At 41.4% G+C, this 19,982-nt stretch overlaps 1 protein-coding gene across 1 annotated transcript; it reads right to left on the reverse strand.

Annotated features, from left to right (window-relative positions):
* Positions 1-8,714: 8,714 nt before the first annotated feature.
* LOC139473530 (A disintegrin and metalloproteinase with thrombospondin motifs 9-like) lies at positions 8,715-17,391 on the reverse strand. Its single transcript, XM_071256150.1, has 6 exons — positions 17,059-17,391; positions 16,271-16,361; positions 15,199-15,473; positions 11,877-12,053; positions 10,748-10,895; positions 8,715-8,755 (listed from the first exon to the last, which is right to left on the reverse strand). Exons 1-6 carry the CDS (start codon positions 17,389-17,391, stop codon positions 8,715-8,717), a joined length of 1,065 nt encoding a protein of 354 aa, XP_071112251.1.
* Between the last annotated feature and the right edge of the window lie 2,591 nt (positions 17,392-19,982).

Here is a 19,982-nt window from a genome sequence, read left to right on the forward strand (position 1 = left end):
GCTTGTATACAAGCAAGGAGTCATGGAGGATCGATCGTTTAAAATTCTTGGATGGGGGAGATATTTGTTAGACACCAAAAAATGTTTATAGAACCTGAGTGAAAACAGAATTTCCAGTACCTCTGGGAACAATTGCATTTGTTGAATTGTATTTATTCATGAGTGTTTTTGCACATTGAAGGAAAATATGTATGTTTGACAAACCGTTCGTGTTATTGTGTTTACCTGCACACTTAAATAACTGTGGTTAACAGTTTGGTGTATATTTACAGTATCAGTTGACGTATACAGATCCATATACGTCTTTGGTTGCTGTGACAGTATTTTGCGCCTTGTGTGAAATTGACACTGTATATATGAAATTGAAGTAATCATTGATTGCTAGATTCATATAGGACGTAAATGTTGTGTTAGCAGACAGACAATGTGGACTGCCAATTAATCGGAGCATTGCCTCCCTTTTAGGACTGTCTGCACCGCTCGACATGTTGTGTGGTTGGTGTGCACATAATTCAGAATGATTCGTTATTCTTCGTAGCTCGTAAGATGTTCTAATTTTCCTAGTGCCCTTATATGTTCATCAATATTCATAATTCCCGATTCTTAAACTAGGGAAGAGATATTTCCTTGCCGATGCAGTAACAGATCAATTTCGTGTACTTCATAACATTATGAATGTGTGGTTATCCTTTTGTCATACAATAATGACTTAACTCAAGTTATAAATACAATAAAATTCATTTATCTTTCCTTTTCCTTGTCTTTCCAATCTATACCTTCAGATATTCAATTTTTCAAAGTTTTTATTAATTGCTGATTTGGTTCGAAATGATATTAATCGAATTGTGTTTTCCATCTGTGATATTGGTCGTGACATTTGTAAAATGATTGTCAGTGTTTACAGAGCTCTATATAAGCGACGTATATGCATGACATACAAATTAAATCGCCATAACCAATTTATTCAGAGTTGCCACCAGTGGCACAGGCTACACTCGCGAACATCTCAGGTTGGTAACATCACTAGTTGGTAGCGATTCATAAACACATGCTCATGATATAGTCGAAATCGTAAATTGAGATTTCTTATGAATATTGAAAGGGTTTTGTCACTTTCATTTAGGTACAAATACGTAAGAAGAAAATATATATTGCACAAATGCTCAATATCAACTTGCGTACCCGTATTTCTTTACAGATCTATATATATATCATTTAATCATTGGTTGGTTGGTTGTTTTGTTGTTTAACGCCGCACTCAGCAATATTCCAGCTATATGACGGCGGTCTGTAAATAATCGAGTCTGGACCATGCAATCCAGTGATTAATATCATGAGCATCGATCCACGCAAATGGGATTGATGACATGCATCAAACCAAGTCAGCGAGCCTGACCACCCGATCCCGTTAGTCGCCTTTTACGACACGCATAGTCACCTTTTACGGCAAGCATGGGTTGCTGAAGACCTATTCTACCCCGGAATCTTCACGGGTCTCATTTAATCAACGAATTCAGGCATTAAGTATCTATGAATAATGCACAAGAGCGTTACGTCTCGCTTTTTGCAACAGGTGCAAATTTGAAGTCAACTGAAATGGCATTTTAAGAAAAAATATTCAAAAAAGGTTAACTCATTGGTTAAAAATACCCAATTGTCTGGGCAAAAGGGAGTTAAATATATACTCACACGCAAAAGAAACGCAAGTCGAATATGCAGTATACATGTTATTTATTTTCAACAGTAAAGACAAGAAATACTAATAGGGCAAGATTGACAAAAAATTGACTGAAGACAGTTTAATCGATTAAAAGGCATATGACATAATTTTTATTTCAAATGTTAAGGGCTTACACAGTTTCGGGTCAATACCCAAAATGTCAGTCAATACCTGGTGTGACCACAATTATCATTGATCACTGCCACACATCTCCTATACATTGAGTGGAGATGACACGGCTCCTCTCACGACGACGGCAAGTGTGATGACCCTGTGCCAACTGAAGTCGTGCTTGTCGATGCCGTGGTTGGAGAACAGGACAACGTGCTGGTCGGCGACATCGGAGGTTATTGGAACGGAGACGTCGGATCACAGTGTCCCGGCTAATGTGTAGATTGTGTGTTCCTATGGTCTGTCGAGCACTTTCACTTGCAGTTAGGAACGGATGTCGCTGGTGTTGACGGGTAATCTGCCGATCTTGTCGAGGTGTGGTGACCCTGGGAAGACCGCTCCGAGGAAGGTCATCTGTGGTCTGTGAAGCATTGTATCGATGAAGGAGACGGTAAATTGTGGTTATGTTAACGTTGAAATGAAGGGCAACATCTTGGACAGACTCTCCATCTTCCAAACATCCGATAGCCTGAATTTGAGTTAGGCGTGGCATTGTTGACCAAGGAGTGGTAGGTCCAAGAATCGGCCACAGTTTTATACCCACTACACTTCGTGACAGTTCGTGCACTTTCGATTTCGCGAGAAATGGGTGCATGATACCCAAATATTCATTGAAATGGTGCGTTTTGGCGATTCGTTTTTTTATGTTGCGTTTTTAGTCGGGGCTTCCAAAATGCAACCAAAAATATTGATAACACCATCAGGCTTTACTACATGCTGAAACTCGTATCAATTTATGGTTCTGTGTCTGTTACCTATTTGCTTAAAATCACTTGCGTTTCTTTTGCGCGTGAGTATATTTTGAATACCCAAGGAAAACTCTCACTAATCATTGTGAATGATATTTCAATGAATAATTAATGATAATGAATTGTTAAAATAGGAAGCACAATGAAGCAGGTTACTAACTCCTAAGAACTGTCCGGCTCCTTGAGAGTGATGAAATACCAATGTCACAGTTTAAATGCATTTTCTTAAAACAATATTCATACTTACATAAACATGTACACACGCGTGTACATCTTGCACATTTTCCCGTACAGTAAACTACTGTTATAACGAACTCAAAGGGACCACTAATTTTAGTTCGTTATAACCGCAGTTCGTTATAAGCATATATACAGCATATATACAACCAATGGACGGGACTAAAAATAAGTTCGTGATATCGGTCAGTTCGTTATAAGCGTGTTCGTTATAGCCGTAGTTTACTGTACCTGTGTCTCGCAATACACAATGACTTCGTTCTTGTCTTGACGAGCGAGTGAGGGAGTGAGTAGTGTTTCATCCACGTTTAACAATTGAACCGCACTCAACTTTATTCGCTCTTGGCTGCTCCGGCATGATGAAGGGACTATTTAGTACCTATTTTTACAGCACTCGAATCCGTGACTGGGGACAGGCGTTGCCCAATGGTCCAAGGAACCACAATTCGCATAGCATCCCTCGGATCAGGCTCGCCAGAAACCAATGATCGTGGGTACGAGTCACCGATTCGCACTGATGTTTCTAGGTTTGTCTGACCCGTGAAAATCCGGGGTAGAATAGGTCTTCAGCAACCCATGCTTGCCGTAAAAGGCGACTATGCTTGTCGTAAGAGGCAGCTAACGGGATCGGGTGGTCAGGCTCGCTGACTTGGTTGTTGCATGTCAACGGTCCCATTTGCGTGGATCGATGCTCATAGTGTCAATCACCGGATTGTCTGGTCCAGACTCGATCATTACAGACCGCTGTCATATAGCTGGAATATTGCTGAGTGTGGCGTTAAACACCAAACAAACAAACACAACTTAGGTGCACTGTCCCAAAGTGGTAAACGTCTTCTCATTTACTAACCTATATCTTCGGGGTCACGACTGAAAGCTTTAGCCACAAAGCAACTCACCGTCCTTTGTTTATTCTCTAACTGCCCTAAGCGACTGGAGTCTTTGGTGATGCGAATTATGGACCATGGGGATTGGTTCATTTTAAACGTGGAACGTGAGTGGCTTGAATAAGCTTCTCTACTGCGTCTTCATTTGGACGTATTGGGACACTGACGTGGATGTTCTTCAAACATGAATCCTAAACTAGCAGGAAACTGACAGACCTTGACCAGACACTTTGGACGAAAAGAAGCACATGTTTATTTCATATTGATCACTAAAACTAATACAATTACTGCAATGTCGAATCGTGTAAATAGGTCCTTACATTGGAAGATTTAGGAGTACAGATATTGATCCACAAGCCACACACACTTTCTAATGGGATTTAGTTTCAGTGTTGCGTTTGTTAGGTTGACAGTGGTGGACGACGGAGCATGCCTGAGCAGGTTATCACTAGCATTGTGATGCACACCACTCTTGCCTCTTTCGTCTAGCATATAACATTATAACACTACTTTGCACCTCAGTCAAGCTGTCAAAGAGAAATCACCCTTCTAGTGCCACACGCAGCCTGCTTAAAAGGACGAAAAGGCCCATTGAAAAGCCCTAAATGGTAAAATGAACCAGCTCACCATCTTGTTCATATTTGTTAAAGCTTCACGAAAAGAATCGCTTCTGGAAACGAACCTCAGCCTAGCTTGTTTGTCAGATGCGACAAACAAATAAAAACTATATCCCAAAATAGGATAAGACAACAGTCCAAATCCTGATTGATGGAGTGGCAAAATTGCATGATAAAATATAGAACGTTTTGTTTGGGGGTTCCACTGATTACCCACCTGAAATAGACAAAACCCAAGATTATGAAACCAACTTTCGTATAGTCGACATGCTCTTCATGTTGAGCAATATTCCTCAAAGTCTCAAGAACATGAAAGTAACTGATAGATATATCTTTATAGAAGACTGTGATTCTGCACAATGGAATTTAATAAATCATTGAGTATACAAAACATTGTCAAAAACATAAAACATAATGTCAACTGCAGCGAAGCATCAAGAACATGAAAGTAGCTGCCACAAGTATGAACAGATGTCGATAATACAAGTGATTCTGCATTAGGGAATTTGACAGTAGCCTAAACTTCAACCATTAATGTCAACTGCAGCGAAGCATCAAGAACATGAAGGTAACTGCCAATAAATTGAGCAATTTCCCAATCAATTGCTTGTTCGTTGTTTAACGCCGCACCCGGCACTGTTCCAGCCACATGACGGTGCCAATCAAGTGAAGAACTCCCCACTATTGAAGTAGTTTCGCATAATGCAAATGTAGCATATTAGCTTGCAAAGATTCAAAACATGAAACGTGTCAATAACTGCCACACAGTTTTCAAGTTCTGCAATCTTGAAAGATATTTAGCATAAACCTGTTCTAGAATCATCACGAGAAAACGAAAACATACTCCAAGACGGAGTATGCAGTGTCCAGTCTACAGTACAGTAGACGTTGGCAATTCTGTATTTAATCCCAGCTGCATCTAATCCAAAATGTTTAGGTGGTAAACCTTTGGCCAACGTGCTTCCTGTGCCATTTGTTTAACTTACAGATAGTTTTTCCTTTCCGATGGCTAACACCAAATCACAAAATTTGGGGATTAGGCCCGTTTTGATTCTGACCCCCTCATATAGAGGATTGGTCGTAAACGGGAAAAGCAGAATGGGCTCGAATGTTCCATGATAAGGGGTAAGGGGTTTGACTCCGACTCCGACTCCGAGGTATTCCGAGGCAGAGAAAGGTCCAGTCATTCTGCCTCGGAATGGCGGTTGTAGTAAGGTTTGTTTGTTGTTGTTGTTGTTTAACGCCGCAATACTCCAGCTATATGAAGGCAGTCTGTAAGTAATCGATTCTTGACCAGACAACCCAGTGATTGACATCATGAGTATCCATCTACACAACTGGGATACGATGACATGCATCAACCAAGACAGTGAGTCTGACCATGATCCCGTTAGTCGCCACTTACTACAAGCATAGTCGCCTTTTTGTATTTTAACCTAATATGTATTTAAAACTAGCATTAAATTTTAAAATATGGTTATTCACAACAACCCCATTTAAAGGTACAGTCAATAACAAGCTCAGTTGTTAATTCATTCTACCAAATTAAGTCATCTTCTTTTTACAACAGATGTTTTTATCAAAATGTATCAATAAATCAATTCTTTTTTAACAATAATGAAATGTGAACTGATATTAAAAGGATTCTTGATGGGTGGAACCTTGAAATAGTTATCCCTTGTGGTGGCAAAATAAACACAGTCAAGCAGGACATGTTTGACTGTGACTCTCATCACAAGGGCTATAGAATGGAGCATCTTCACCTTTCAGTAAATATTCATGAGTATAGCGTGAATGGCCAATACGACATTGTCGCATAATGACCTCTTCAACATCTGGACTGACAGCCCAAGTAGGTGAAACCGATAGTAAGTTTAATTTCATGTAATTTATTTATACCTACTTGGGTGTGCCACGGATATAGGATCTGGTGACGGGCTTGGAATCATTGTAGGGGATCAAAAGTGGTGTCACAGATTTGTTGAGTGCTGGGTAACCAACAAAAGACGATGTCGTATTGGCCAGTAGCAGGATCATTATGTAAGTCTATGATTTCACGTGAAAATGATTGCGACTGAAAATATTCTTGATGGAAGGGAAACGGAAAATATTATAAACATGTTTGGACTGAGTATTTATGTATTTCAGAACTGTTAATATAGCCTTTCATAATGTTGTCATTTGGTAATCTTAATCATATGGCTCTGGATCTAATGACAGTGGCGCTTGTCCAGGCCTGACTGTTAGTGTCATGAGTAGTTCAAATAAATGTGGCGGCGGTGATCAACCGTGAGTGTCAGTGTTGGTTAAAAAATGTGTAAATATACTGAACAACAAAAGTTCCTGTGACATTGAATAACATTTAATGCAAAGTTATGTTTTTTACCAAATCTAAAACAATTTCGGTTTGCAACAGATAAAAGATTCCTGTGAGTGTTCGAATGGTTTAATTTGGCATACTGACTTCAAAAAATGCGTGAATTCATAAAAAAAACATGAACATGCCAAAATGTCAATTTACAAATCAGTAGCATGTGTGTCCACCTCTGGTTGCGATGCAAGCAACACATCTTCGTCTCATGGAATGGACTAGCTGTCGCACAAAGTCCTGTGGGATATCTGTCCATATCTGCTGGAGCAGGTTTCGAAGTTCCTGAAGTGTCTGTGGAAGACGTGGTTGACGTCGAAGGCGCCGATCCATCTCATCCCACATGTGCTCGATTGGTGAGAGATCAGGGCAGCGAGTCGGCCAGGGGATGACATTCACGTGGTTTTGTTGAAGAGAATCCTGAACAAGTCAAGAAATATGAGGCCGGGCGTTGTCATGTTGAAAGGTAATGCCTGGGCCATGACGACGCAAAAACGGTAGAACAACAGGGCCGATGATCTAGTCGCGGTAGCGCTGTCCATTCAGATTTCCCTCTACCACTATCAAACGGGTCCTCTGTCTTGCTGTAATCCCACCCCATACCATAACGCTACCATAACAATTTTGTTGTTTTTCTGAGTGGTTGTTGTCAGCATGACGCTAAACAATGCATATGGAATCCCGTTAACGCACATGTTTTTATACCCATTTAACAGAGGTCTGTTTCATGTTAGAAGAAAATAGCGTCAGTTGAAGTACAATGGAAGAGATGGACAATGTGCCAGAGGGACACTAAGAACACTTTATTTACATCTACAAATGTGTAAGCATGATATATCTGAACAACACCTCGTATTTTATAAGCATGATGTGAAAGCTGTTTACAAAAGCTCGATGTGAGATATTTCCCTTGCTGTGGTATTAGAACAAGAAAGAAACATAAGGATTGCTTTATTTCTAACCATACTACTTTTTCTACTCAAGTGACATCATTAAAATTTGCTTCTCGGCATATAAATAGGAGTTACAGATTTCGAGATACTTTTAAAAACCTTATCAGAGAATTGCTATCAAATCTCAGAAATGAAATACGCAGGTTAACCTTATATTTCAAACTTTTGAAATTGAACAAAGCGACTCTCGCAAGTGAGAACAACCTTCACGAATGAACCTTCTCTCGCACCATTGATCCACTCAAAGCGGATAGCCCGTTACATGCTATGTAGCTCGATGGTCATTCTAAAGTGATTTAACAGCCCAGGCAAAAAGTGGCAGTTCGTCAAGCATGATATGATGCATACTTCACAGACAGAAATACGTTCACTAAAAGGGAATCAAATGCCAAAGAAAGTGCTATTCCAAAGTAAAAATATCTAACCAAAATGGTACATTTCTGTAAAAATGAGATGCCACATACCAGTTTGACAGTAATTTTCACAAAAACAACAACATTTGCGCGGTCAGAGATATAACGAGTACCACGAATTGGTTGATGGTGAGGAGGACTGGTTAACAGATCAGGACTCGACCCTCAATTTACAAAACAGGGTTAACTGACTCTGAGAAGAGATGGATTATTAAGAACTGCAAGGTGATTGCTTTTAAAATAAATTATAGCTCACGGTGCGTTCTCGGCAAAGCAATGATCGTTTATGCATTATACTTTGCTTCGTATGAGTGGGATGAAAGGATTAAACTATACTCCTGGTTCTTTCAACAACGGAAATATACCGCGTTTAAAGTTGCTTTGCTGGCATGTTCCTAATTCGGTCATTACGGAAATACGGAATAGATAAATACTACCCATTTCAAGTTTAAGAGTCATCATGTAAAAGACGAAGGACTTGATAATGTATAATCGCACGATTACGATGCGGACTCAGCTTGGTTCTCTGTGAGGCTGGGTGCTTGGGATGAGCCAGATTGGTGTGGATTAGCTTCACAGTACAGTCAGCGTCGGCCTCGCTAGACGCACTCTACCTCTGTGGCTGACGATTCTTCAACAACTGAAATGAAGATGATTGAACTGTCACATTTGTATCATTCGTTCAGCTTATATAGACAACATAACATACAGTCGACCCTTTCTGTGTCGAACTCGTGGAGACCTAAAAAAAGTTCGAGTTATCCGGGGTTCCAGATAACAACAAAATGGATTTTATAAAAACCAAAAACATGTTACGAGAGATTATTACATGTCATCTAGACATGAGTGGTTTCATATATAATACGTTTCAACGTCAAATAATAAAATGCGTGTATTATGTGATATTGTTATAAATAATATATTGTGTATTGATTTCTTGATGTCAAAGAAAAAGGGCTCTATCAGGATTAACTATCAGAAAGGGATAGCCGTAGAGCAATTTGAGCATACACACCTAGTGGAATTACTCGTTTGGAGGAAATATCTTTTTTACGATACAGCAGGTTCTTTCATGGCTGTCCGTGTAGACACTAAGTCAGGTTTACCAAACAAAGTATTGTGTATACACCCTTATACGAGTTATAGGTGAAGGCGAGGGGCGAGGAATGGGAATGGGGGCGCTTAAAAATGACATTCGTTGCAACGGAGCTGTTAATTTGAAAAAAGCTTTTTACATTGCTTTTCAAAATCTTCATATTTGATCGTGTCCCGTAGGTAAAGTGTTTCTGTGATCATTAATAAAGAACAATGATTACATGGGCAAAGGGAAACGCTATATTAGCTCCGATTGGGGGTTATGTTAATTCTTTCTTCAAAATCTAAAGTACCATGAAATGTCTCTCATTTCAATCATTCTCTCAATCGAAGAATACATGTAACATGACTGACAGTATAATTTAGCACATAACAAACGAATTTATCCTTTTGGAATTAAGTAATCGTTGGTCCATATCCATTCAACATAATGTCACCTCAAACAAATTTACTACTACATATATAAACGTATTTAAAGTATTTTTAAATATCAAAAAATATATTTGAATTCCCTTAATTATAGTATGTTTCCAGGAGTGCCTTGATCTATTTCAAATTCCCCAATGGCCTAAATTTAAAGCATGTTCAAGTGAGTATTGTATCCATAAGTTTTGCAAAAGGCATTTTGACTGGCAGCCTAGTGGATAACTTAGGGGATGACGTAGATGTCACGTCGCTTTGAACAACATTTCTGTTACATAAGGGCGTACGTGACAACGTGGTAAGTCGAAGGTGTCTACCACTGGACACCCTGGAGACTGAGCAGGGCTCTAACACACAACAAATGGAACGCGGGGTAATTACTGGGACTCATCCTGACACCATTTTGGTTTGTGATGGCATCATATTCTTACAATGGTTTTAATAACATGTAGTAGCATGTACATATGGAGAATGTCTTTTTCTCTTGTAACAGGATGTCAAAGCGGAATTCGTGACGTTTAAAATTATGGTGAATCATAGATTTCTGGCACGCATAGAGGAAGGAACTCAGTATCTCAGTATGAGACGACTGGGACACTTTGCTCTTGATAAAAGTAGTGACCAACATACTGCATCTCAGGAGCACATCCTATCTGCCATAAACAGTCCACATTTGCATTTTGTTACACAAAGTGAGGTGAGGTGAGTAGAGGTGAGTAGAGGTGAGGTGAGGTGAGGTGAAATGGGGTTTAATGTCATGTTCAAGATTATTGCACTTATATAGCGACGTGCATGCCTATGTGTGTGTGTGTGTGTGTGTCTCTGTGTGTGTCTCTGTGTGTGTGTGTGTGTGTGTGTCTGAGATACCATGCCACACTTGCACATGAATACCCAACTCAGACACAGTATTTTGACTCCGAGCCGACCCTATTTTTGTAACCTTAATCCCGAGCTCCAGGCAGGATAACAACAAGTATCATCTTTCAACGTCATTTGATATGACGCGGTCGGGGATCCAGCCCCCGACCTTCCGCTCCCTGGGCGCGTTCCTGGCGAATATATGTACATGTGCCCTTTCTTGGGTCCAGATCACATTAATATTTGCATTTGTTACCTTTAGTTGGGAGAACTGTCAGAGTTAAGGAGCCATTTGGGTGACACCATCCAGGGCGGCCGCCACACTTCAAGTGAACGACGGAACCGTTTTCACTCCTAACAATGGATTCTATTGCAGATTTCCATCCTTCAACGATCCATGGTTGCTGTTTTATAAACAAACAGTATAACATAAAACGTCTGTAACAAGCTCGTGTCTTCATCTTATCGGCAAAGTCGCATGAGACAACATTTCTGAAAAGAGGACGTGTTTTGTCTTCGAGGGCTCAGAGTACATGTACTGAAGTACTCACGGAATTGGAAAAAAACTGTTTTTCTCAATTTAAAAATCGACACAAAGTGTTACGTCGCTGTTAATACGACATAACAAAACAACTCGAAAAGTACTAGTCTGGATTTGCTAGTTTGATCTCAGTGAACAATACAAAATGTTCTGTACAGGAGGTAATTTGTCGTCACTTTCAACATTCAAAAATAAAACTAAGTCCAAATTGACATAGCAGAAACAGACTATAGGCATTATGCACCTGTTCTCACCTGTCGTCAAGGTGTCATAGGTCATGGACATTCACCTTGATCTACTTACACCTGGTTATGCCCTGTTTCACAATAGGTTGTTTTATTCACATTTTTACACACCTTTACTTGTAAAAAGGCATAAAAACCTTTGATACGCTGTATTTGTGCCAAGGCCCAATAAGTACGAATTGAGTTTTTGAATATTTACATATTTTGTATATTAACTGCATTTATTTAAGGTCTGAGGTCGAAAAAACAGTTTTTTTTCATTTCCGTGAGTACTTTAGTGCCCGGAATCCCAAGGGTTGAATATTTGGTCGTTGTGTTGAATATGGATGGGTATTTTGGGAACCTGCTTGAGTCATTTGCTTTTGTTTACATTTCTGGTATTTAGTTTAAATTATATGGTCTGATATTACAAAAATGTAGTCCTTCAAAAGAAACGTATGTCAAGCTACTTGTGGGAAGTAACGGACAGTTACTGTTGAACACTCGGTGAGTGACGACATTTTGGCGTTGCTGCGTTTTGATGACAGACAAACATTGACCTACATATTTATGTTTCTTATTATATTTATGTGCTATTAAATCTATATGTGGATACATACATCTGCTCTCACTGCCCATCCTGTTCCTGTTAGATTGACGGTAAACTCGCCCCGGGTTCCACACGAGCTGACAACGCCATTGTCGTGGCGTGCATAGCAATCCTTGGCCATGGCATAGGGCAAATGGACGTTGGTTAAATTTGCAAACGTTGCGTCGTTTCGCACAACCACCATGTTCTGTAACAATAAAACATTGTCGTCTTGTGAAGGTTTACTGATATTACGAAAGATTTGTGTAGCAAAATGCAAATGAATCGTACACAATTGTTGTTATCAAAGAAATATTAGGTCCCATCATTCTAAATGTGAAACTTGCATATGTGTTCACATGTTAGAAGAAAGCAAGCTAACACATGTATTAACTTGTGTCATTAGCAGAATCACTTAACTCTTATAGGCTGGCAGACACTCAGGCAGACACACTGGCAGACACACTGACGACGGCTAACATTCATTTAAGAAGACACAACTGTGCTGGATAACGGATTCTCAAGCTGATACGCGTGTGCCAACTAGGTCATCAAGCAGACACACTTGTGCCAACTAGCAGGTCATCAAGCAAGACTAGCCGACGAGCAGACACTCAAGCAGACACACTTGTGCCGACTAGCAGACACGCAAGCAGACCTAGTTGTGCCGAGTAGCAGACACTCAAGCAGACACACTTGTGCCGACTTGGAGACATTCAAACAGATCCCCTTGTGCCGACTAGCAGACACACGTGTGCCAACTAGGTCATCAAGCAGACACACGTGTGCCAACTAGGTCATCAAGCAGACACGCTTGTGCCAACTAGCAGGTCATCAAGCAAGACTAGCCGACGAGCAGACACTCAAGCAGACACACTTGTGCCGACTAGCAGACACGCAAGCAGACCTAGTTGTGCCGAGTAGCAGACACTCAAGCAGACACACTTGTGCCGACGAGCAGACACTCAAGCAGACACAATTGTGCCGACGAGCAGACACACAAACAGACACACTTGTGCCGACTAGCAGACCCTCAAGCAGACACACTTGTGCTCACTAGTAGACATTCAACCACACACTTGTGCCGACAAGCACATACTCATTCAGACCCCTTGGGCCGACTAGCAGACATTCAAGCAGACACTCTTGTGCAGACTAGCAGATACTCAAGCAGACACACTTGTACCGACTAGCAGACATTCAACCACACACTTGTGCCGACTAGCAGACACCCAAGCAGACAAACCTGTGCAAACAGACATCCTTGCACACACACACTTGCAGACACTCAAGCACACACACCTGTGCCGACTAGCAGACACTCAAGCAGACACACCTGTGCTGACAACTAGACGCTCAAGAAGAGTCCCTTGTGCCGACTAGCAGACACTCAATCAGTTACACCTGTGTCGACTTGCAGATAGAAAAGCAGATACATGAGTGCGTTACGGCATGCAGACACTCAAACACATACACTTGTGTCGGCTAGCAGATACTCGAGCAGACACACTTGTGCAGACTTGCAGATAGATAAGCAGACACGCGTATGTGTTACGGCATGCATACATTCAAGCATGCACACTTTTGCCGACTAGCAGATACTCAACAACACACTTGTGTCGACTAGGAGACATTAAAACAGATCCCCTTGTGCCGACTAGCATACCCACGTGTGCCAACTAGGTCATCAAGCAGACACACGTGTGCCAACTAGGTCATCAAGCAGACACACTTGTGCCGACTAGCAGGTCATCAAGCAGACACACTTGTGCCAACTAGCAGGTCATCAAGCAAGACTAGCCGACGAGCCGACGAGCAGACACTCAAGCAGACACACTTGTGCCGACTAGCAGACACGCAAGCAGACCTAGTTGTGCCGAGTAGCAGACACTCAAGCAGACACACTTGTGCCGACTAGGAGACATTCAAACAGATCCCCTTGTGCCGACTAGCAGACACACGTGTGCCAACTAGGTCATCAAGCAGACACACTTGTGCCAACTAGCAGGTCATCAAGCAAGACTAGCCGACGAGCAGACACTCAAGCAGACACACTTGTGTCGACTAGCAGACACGCAAGCAGACCTAGTTGTGCCGAGTAGCAGACACACAAGCAGACACAATTGTGCCGACGAGCAGACACTCAAGCAGACACACTTGTGCCGACGAGAAGACACACAAACAGACACACTTGTGCCGACTAGCAGACCCTCAAGCAGACACACTTGTGCTCACTAGTAGACATTCAACCACACACTTGTGCCGACAAGCACATACTCATGCAGACCCCCTTGGGCCGACTAGCAGACATTCAAGCAGACACTCTTGTGCAGACTAGCAGATACTCAAGCAGACACACTTGTACCGACTAGCAGACATTCAACCACACACTTGTGCCGACTAGCAGACACCCAAGCAGACAAACCTGTGCAAACAGACATCTTTGCACACACACTTGCAGACACTCAAGCACACACACCTGTGCCGACTAGCAGACACTCAAGCAGACACACCTGTGCTGACAACTAGACGCTCAAGAAGAGTCCCTTGTGCCGACTAGCAGACACTCAATCAGTTACACCTGTGTCGACTTGCAGATAGAAAAGCAGACACAATTGTGCCGACTAGGAGACACTCAAGCAGACCCCCTTGTGCCTACTAGCAGACACTCAAGCAGACCCACTTCTGCAATCTTGCAGATTGACAAACAGACACGCGTGTGCGTTACAGCATGCAGCATTCAAGTAGACACACTTGTGCTCACAAGTAGACATTCAACCACACACTTGTGCCGACAAGCAAATACTCAAGCAGACACACTTGTGCCGACGAGCAGACACTCAAGCAGACACACTTGTGCCGACTAGCAGACTCTCAAGCAGACTAGTTGACGACCAGACACTCAAGCAGACACACTTTTGCCGACTAGCAGATACTCAAGCAGACACACTTTCGCCGACCAGCAGACACACTTGTACCGACTAGCAGACACTCAGCCAGACCCACTTGTGCCAACTAGCAGACGCTCAAGCAGACACCCTTGTGCTGACTAGCAGACACTCAGCCAGACACACTTGTGCCGACTAGCAGACACTCAAGCAGACACACCTGTGCCGACTAGCAGACACTCAAGCACACTTGTGCCGACTTGCAGATAGACAAGCAGACACACAAAGGCATGCAGACATCCAAGCATACATACTTGTTTCGGCTAGCAGATACTCGAGCAGACACACTTGTGAAGACTCGTTTCGGCATGCTCTACTACGAGTTCCCACTTTTGAAGTTATCGGCGCGAATGTCAAGTATGCGTATGTCTAATATCTGAGCAAAAGTCATCACAAAAATCTCACCTGTATTCGCACTCTTATCTTGTTGTACCACACCTCCCCTCCACTGCCCGTGCAGGTCCCTGTAAGACCTATTTCGGCACTGCATAAAACATTTCCTACTTTGGGGTAAATTCCATAGTTAGGAGTGGGCAGTGTCAGGTACTCCAAGGGCGTGTCTGTGTTCATGTTGTAGCAGTATATCCGGGTTCTGTACAGGTCAAAGTTAAGCAGGCGTAGCCAGTATTCACCATCGGGGCTGGAGGGGTGACACTCCTTTACTTTTCCACATGATGATGCTTTGAGAGAGACAGCATACAATTTTAAACCAAAGCTTTATGTGAATGTAGGATATCATCATACCAAATCCACAAAGAGATTGAACTCTGATTAAGTGAGCCTTTAAGCAAAATCAGCCAAATTACGCCAGGCGACATCAAGATTTGTCTTCACACATTGTATCGATCGGGGGAATCAAACCTGTGTCTTTGGCATGATAGAACAACGTTTTAACCACAGGACTACCCACCGCCCCTTTTAACGCTTCTTTGAACAGTATTTCAGCTAAACATTATCATCACAGCTTGTAATAATTAGCCTGGTGTGGGAGGGGAGCCCGAAATGAGACATACCTCACCATTTTGTTTAGTTTCTTGTTGTTTAACGCTGCACTCACCAACAGTCAAGCTGTTTGACGGCGGACTGTAAATAATCGAGTCTGGGACAGACAATCCAGTGATTGATATCACGACCATTTATATATGCAATCGGGATACGATGGCATGCATAAACCAAGTCTGCGAACCTGACAACCCGATCCCGATAGTCGCCTCTTGCGACAAGCGTAATCTCCTTTTACAAGCATTGGTTGCTAAAGACCTATTCTAACCCGGATCTTCACGGGTTCTTACATTTTTTTGTGAAGGCCACAAGCACAGGTATGTACTGACAAACATTGAAATATAATCAGGTAAAAATATAATTCGGAAAAAAGCATAGTTTTATGGCACGCACATTAGGCGTAACTCTGAACAGTGAATGCAAACTACTCGGCCACTTGTGTCCCCTTTGGAATTATGGAGAAACATTGTGTTACCATATCCGATACACCTGAACTGAATTCCGTCGATCTCTTTGCAGTAGCTGCCGGCTGTACAGTTGTGATTCGCACAAGCACCAGCCATTCTCTGGAAAAGAGACGGGATAATTAAGGAGGACAGCATCCAATGCTGTGAAATCATGAACCTTGACTGATGACTATGAAATGCAATGGTTCGGAAATGAAAGCTCATTCCAAACTTGCGATGTGAGTCTGAAAGTTCCTATAACGCATTAATATAGGATTGCCTTGTATCTCAGGATTGTTTGGTCTTGGGAGTCGGTATTAATATTTGTAAACGTTTGTTTGTACGTATCAGTACTGGCGTTGCGCCAAATTATTAAACATGCTTCCCAAAATGTATTGTCACACTAAATATCTGGACCACAGCAATGTATTTGGCAAGGTTTCTAAAGTGGAAGAAGAGAACATTGATTTGGATCATCAAGAAAATGTGTTTAAATATATATTTGGTTAACATTATACTGCAGTTATAAAAAATATACACAATGATGTAATGATTGCAATGCAAAGATGTCTCTCTGCCATATTGATCACCTCACGTATGAACTAATTATCCAAATTGGTGTTGTGTTGTTGTTTACGCTGCCAACAATATTCACGACGATGGGTTAACCATCGAGCCTGGGCCAGAAAATCCAGTGGGTGATATTAGGAACACACAATAATCAAGTCACTGTCGTGAATATTTGGCCAGACTTACTACAAACGTTTCTGGAAACAAATGCTAACCCAGAAGGAAAGATGAGGAATGGTACATGTACCTGAGGCCAGTGTTTGATATCCGAGAAGACAAAGCCAGTCGCTGGCATCAGATGAGTAGCGTTGATGCTGCCGTGTGATGATGTGGCAAAATTTAATTCACAGTCTCCACTTCTGAGGTTAAAATTAAAAGATTTGCACCATTTCCTCTTCAGACAATTCACAACGCATATGGTGATGCCCTCAGTTGAAATGGAAACGTAGCTGAAACCTGGCAGTGTCACATTGAGTTGCACAAAAGGAAATTTGCTTGGATCCGTACATGTCTTAGTCGCCCAGGCAAGAATGTTTAACATCAAGGCTCCAAATATAAACGTATCAGTTCCAATCAGCATTGTTGTCTTTGTCTGACTTATGAAAATGGATAAGTGTTATGATTCATAAGCTACTCTTTGTCTCTCTGGTGTAGATGCTGTTGTTGAAAAGGGAACACGCACACTCAGTTGGTGTTGTAACGAGCAAGACTTGTATTCCCTTGCCGTTACTATCATCGACAGTGAACCGCGCTCTCACGCAGTTCCTTCTAAACGTATATCAGCCTTCGACTTTCATAACTAGAGTGAATTCGTTTCCACATGAAGAAAAACAAAATGAAAATACAGTTGCGAACAGTGATAGGGGCTCCAAGTAATACTGCTACTTATGAGACATTGAAGTTTTCTATACATGGAGGTCTTATTGGATAGTCTACTTTTGGCTATACAGACATTAAACCACTGATCAGAAACTCTTAACGACTTTAGCTCAACTAGCATGCAGTCATTTATACGTCTGGCATTACTAATAACTTCCGGTTTTGGAAAACAAAAAAGAAAGAAGTCTGATGGTTCCTGGTCCTTTTAAAGGAAAGCTATTGGCACATCCAGTTTGGATCATGTCACTTAAGTTTCGGAAAACGCATGATTGCTACATTAGAATTTTGAAACCAGTGAGTTTTAACTTAGTTTATATAAAAAAAATATGCTCTTGGTGGAAAGTATGAAAACACAAATACATTGGTGTTTAATGGGACACAATTAGTTATTAGTACCTCCAGTTTGAATCATGTTGCCGTTTACTGCATACTGCATGTGAACCTGAAAGTCCCATGGTTCTCTAGATCCTTTTGTAACAAGGTTATTAGCATATTAGCTTCGAATTACGTAACTTTCGTTTCTAGGTTTGTCAGCACCATACCCGTTTCTTGGGTTTCACCGAAGTGGTAAACGTCTGAGACCTGCATCACTTCGGGCTTTCCACCCACATTAAGCTGACACGCCGTGATATAACTGAAACACTGATAAAAGCGGCGTTAAACACAACTCACTCACTCACTCACTCATACTACTACTACTTCTTTGTTGTTAAACGCGACACTCTGCAGTATTCCAGTAAATAATAATATGTAAATAATCGAGTCTGGACCAGAAAGTCCAATGATTGACATCATGAGCTTCGATCTATGCAATTGGTATACAATGACATGCATCAACCAAGTCAGCGATCCTGACAACCCGATCCAGTTATTTGCCTCTTGCGACAAGCATAATCACCTTTTACAATCATGGGTTGCTAACACTACTACTACTACTGCTGCTGCTACTACTACTACTACTACTACTACTAACACCACTTCTACTACTACTACTACTACTACTAACACTACTTCTACTATTACTACTAACACTACTACTGCTACTACTACTACTACTACTACTACTACTACTACTACTACTAACACCACTTCTACTACTACTAATACTACTAATACTATAAGGTATATCCGACAAACAGTAAGACTCTCAGCCATTCCTGCTTGGAGACTTGATAGAACATATTGCTATGAAAATAACCTCGTACGTGGCGCTGAAATGCAGTATTTTGTTAATGATAAGGTATGCCAATTAAGTCTTTTATTTCATGGACATGCTTGTGGGCTTATAAGTAATGCACTTGATTTTAAGTGGTACTGTTGTAATCGATTTCCATTCGTGAAAACTAGAACAATCGGGTAATATTTCAAATGGTTAATCTTTTAAAAGGTTCCATATCGATTATTGCACTTAAAACCATTTTTCTGTTTCCAGTATCTGTTCACAATTGATTTAATCAGGCGTTTCCTTGATGTTTGGGTTTGAGTTGTGAACATAAAATATGTTTCCATGGTGCTTACTACTATCGCTATAATAGGTAGGAAATATTGATGGAATTCACCGTCCCTAAAAAATAACAAGCGTTAACACTACTACTACTACTACTACTACTACTACTACTACTACTAACATACTCAGGACCAGTCACTTCCCACTCGAAACCGTCAATTTGTGTTTTTGCATTAAAATGTTAATATGAAAGGTGGATTATGTAATGAGTGAGTGAGTATGGTTTTACGCCGCCTTTAGCAATATTCCAGCAATATCACGGCGGGGTCACCAGAGATGGGCTTCACCCATTGTACCCATGTCGGGAATCGAACCAGGGTCTTCGGCGTGACGAGCTAACGCTTTAACCACTAGGCTACCCGACCGCCCGGATTATGTAATGAATTTAATGTGACTGTCCAACACATTGTCAGTGGAAGCCCAGCCTTGGCACAAACACAGTATCCTTAGCGACATGATCGAGTGGCTCAATCATTTTATTACCGTCTTCGCAATGCTTGTGGTTTGACACAGAGGTCCATCCATGGTAAGACCCAGAATATGCAAAGGGCGTCATGGAAAATGTTGAATACAAAATTCTATGGAATAGGCCCGTATATAGCCTCAGACGTTCCCAGGCAAACAAACCTGATCTTGTCCTTTTTGATAAAATCAGTGAAATCATTTATATCATTGAATTTTTTGTCCCCTTTGAAACTAATGAGATTGACAAGATTGGGGAAAAACATGGCAAATATGCGGACCTCGCTTTCGAAATGTCACGTTTGCATCCCAAGTACCAAGAC

The sequence above is a fragment of the Haliotis cracherodii genome, unplaced genomic scaffold, assembly GCF_022045235.1.
Source record: "Haliotis cracherodii isolate W230 unplaced genomic scaffold, xgHalCrac1.p SCAF_29, whole genome shotgun sequence".
Taxonomy (NCBI): Eukaryota; Metazoa; Mollusca; class Gastropoda; order Lepetellida; family Haliotidae; genus Haliotis; species Haliotis cracherodii.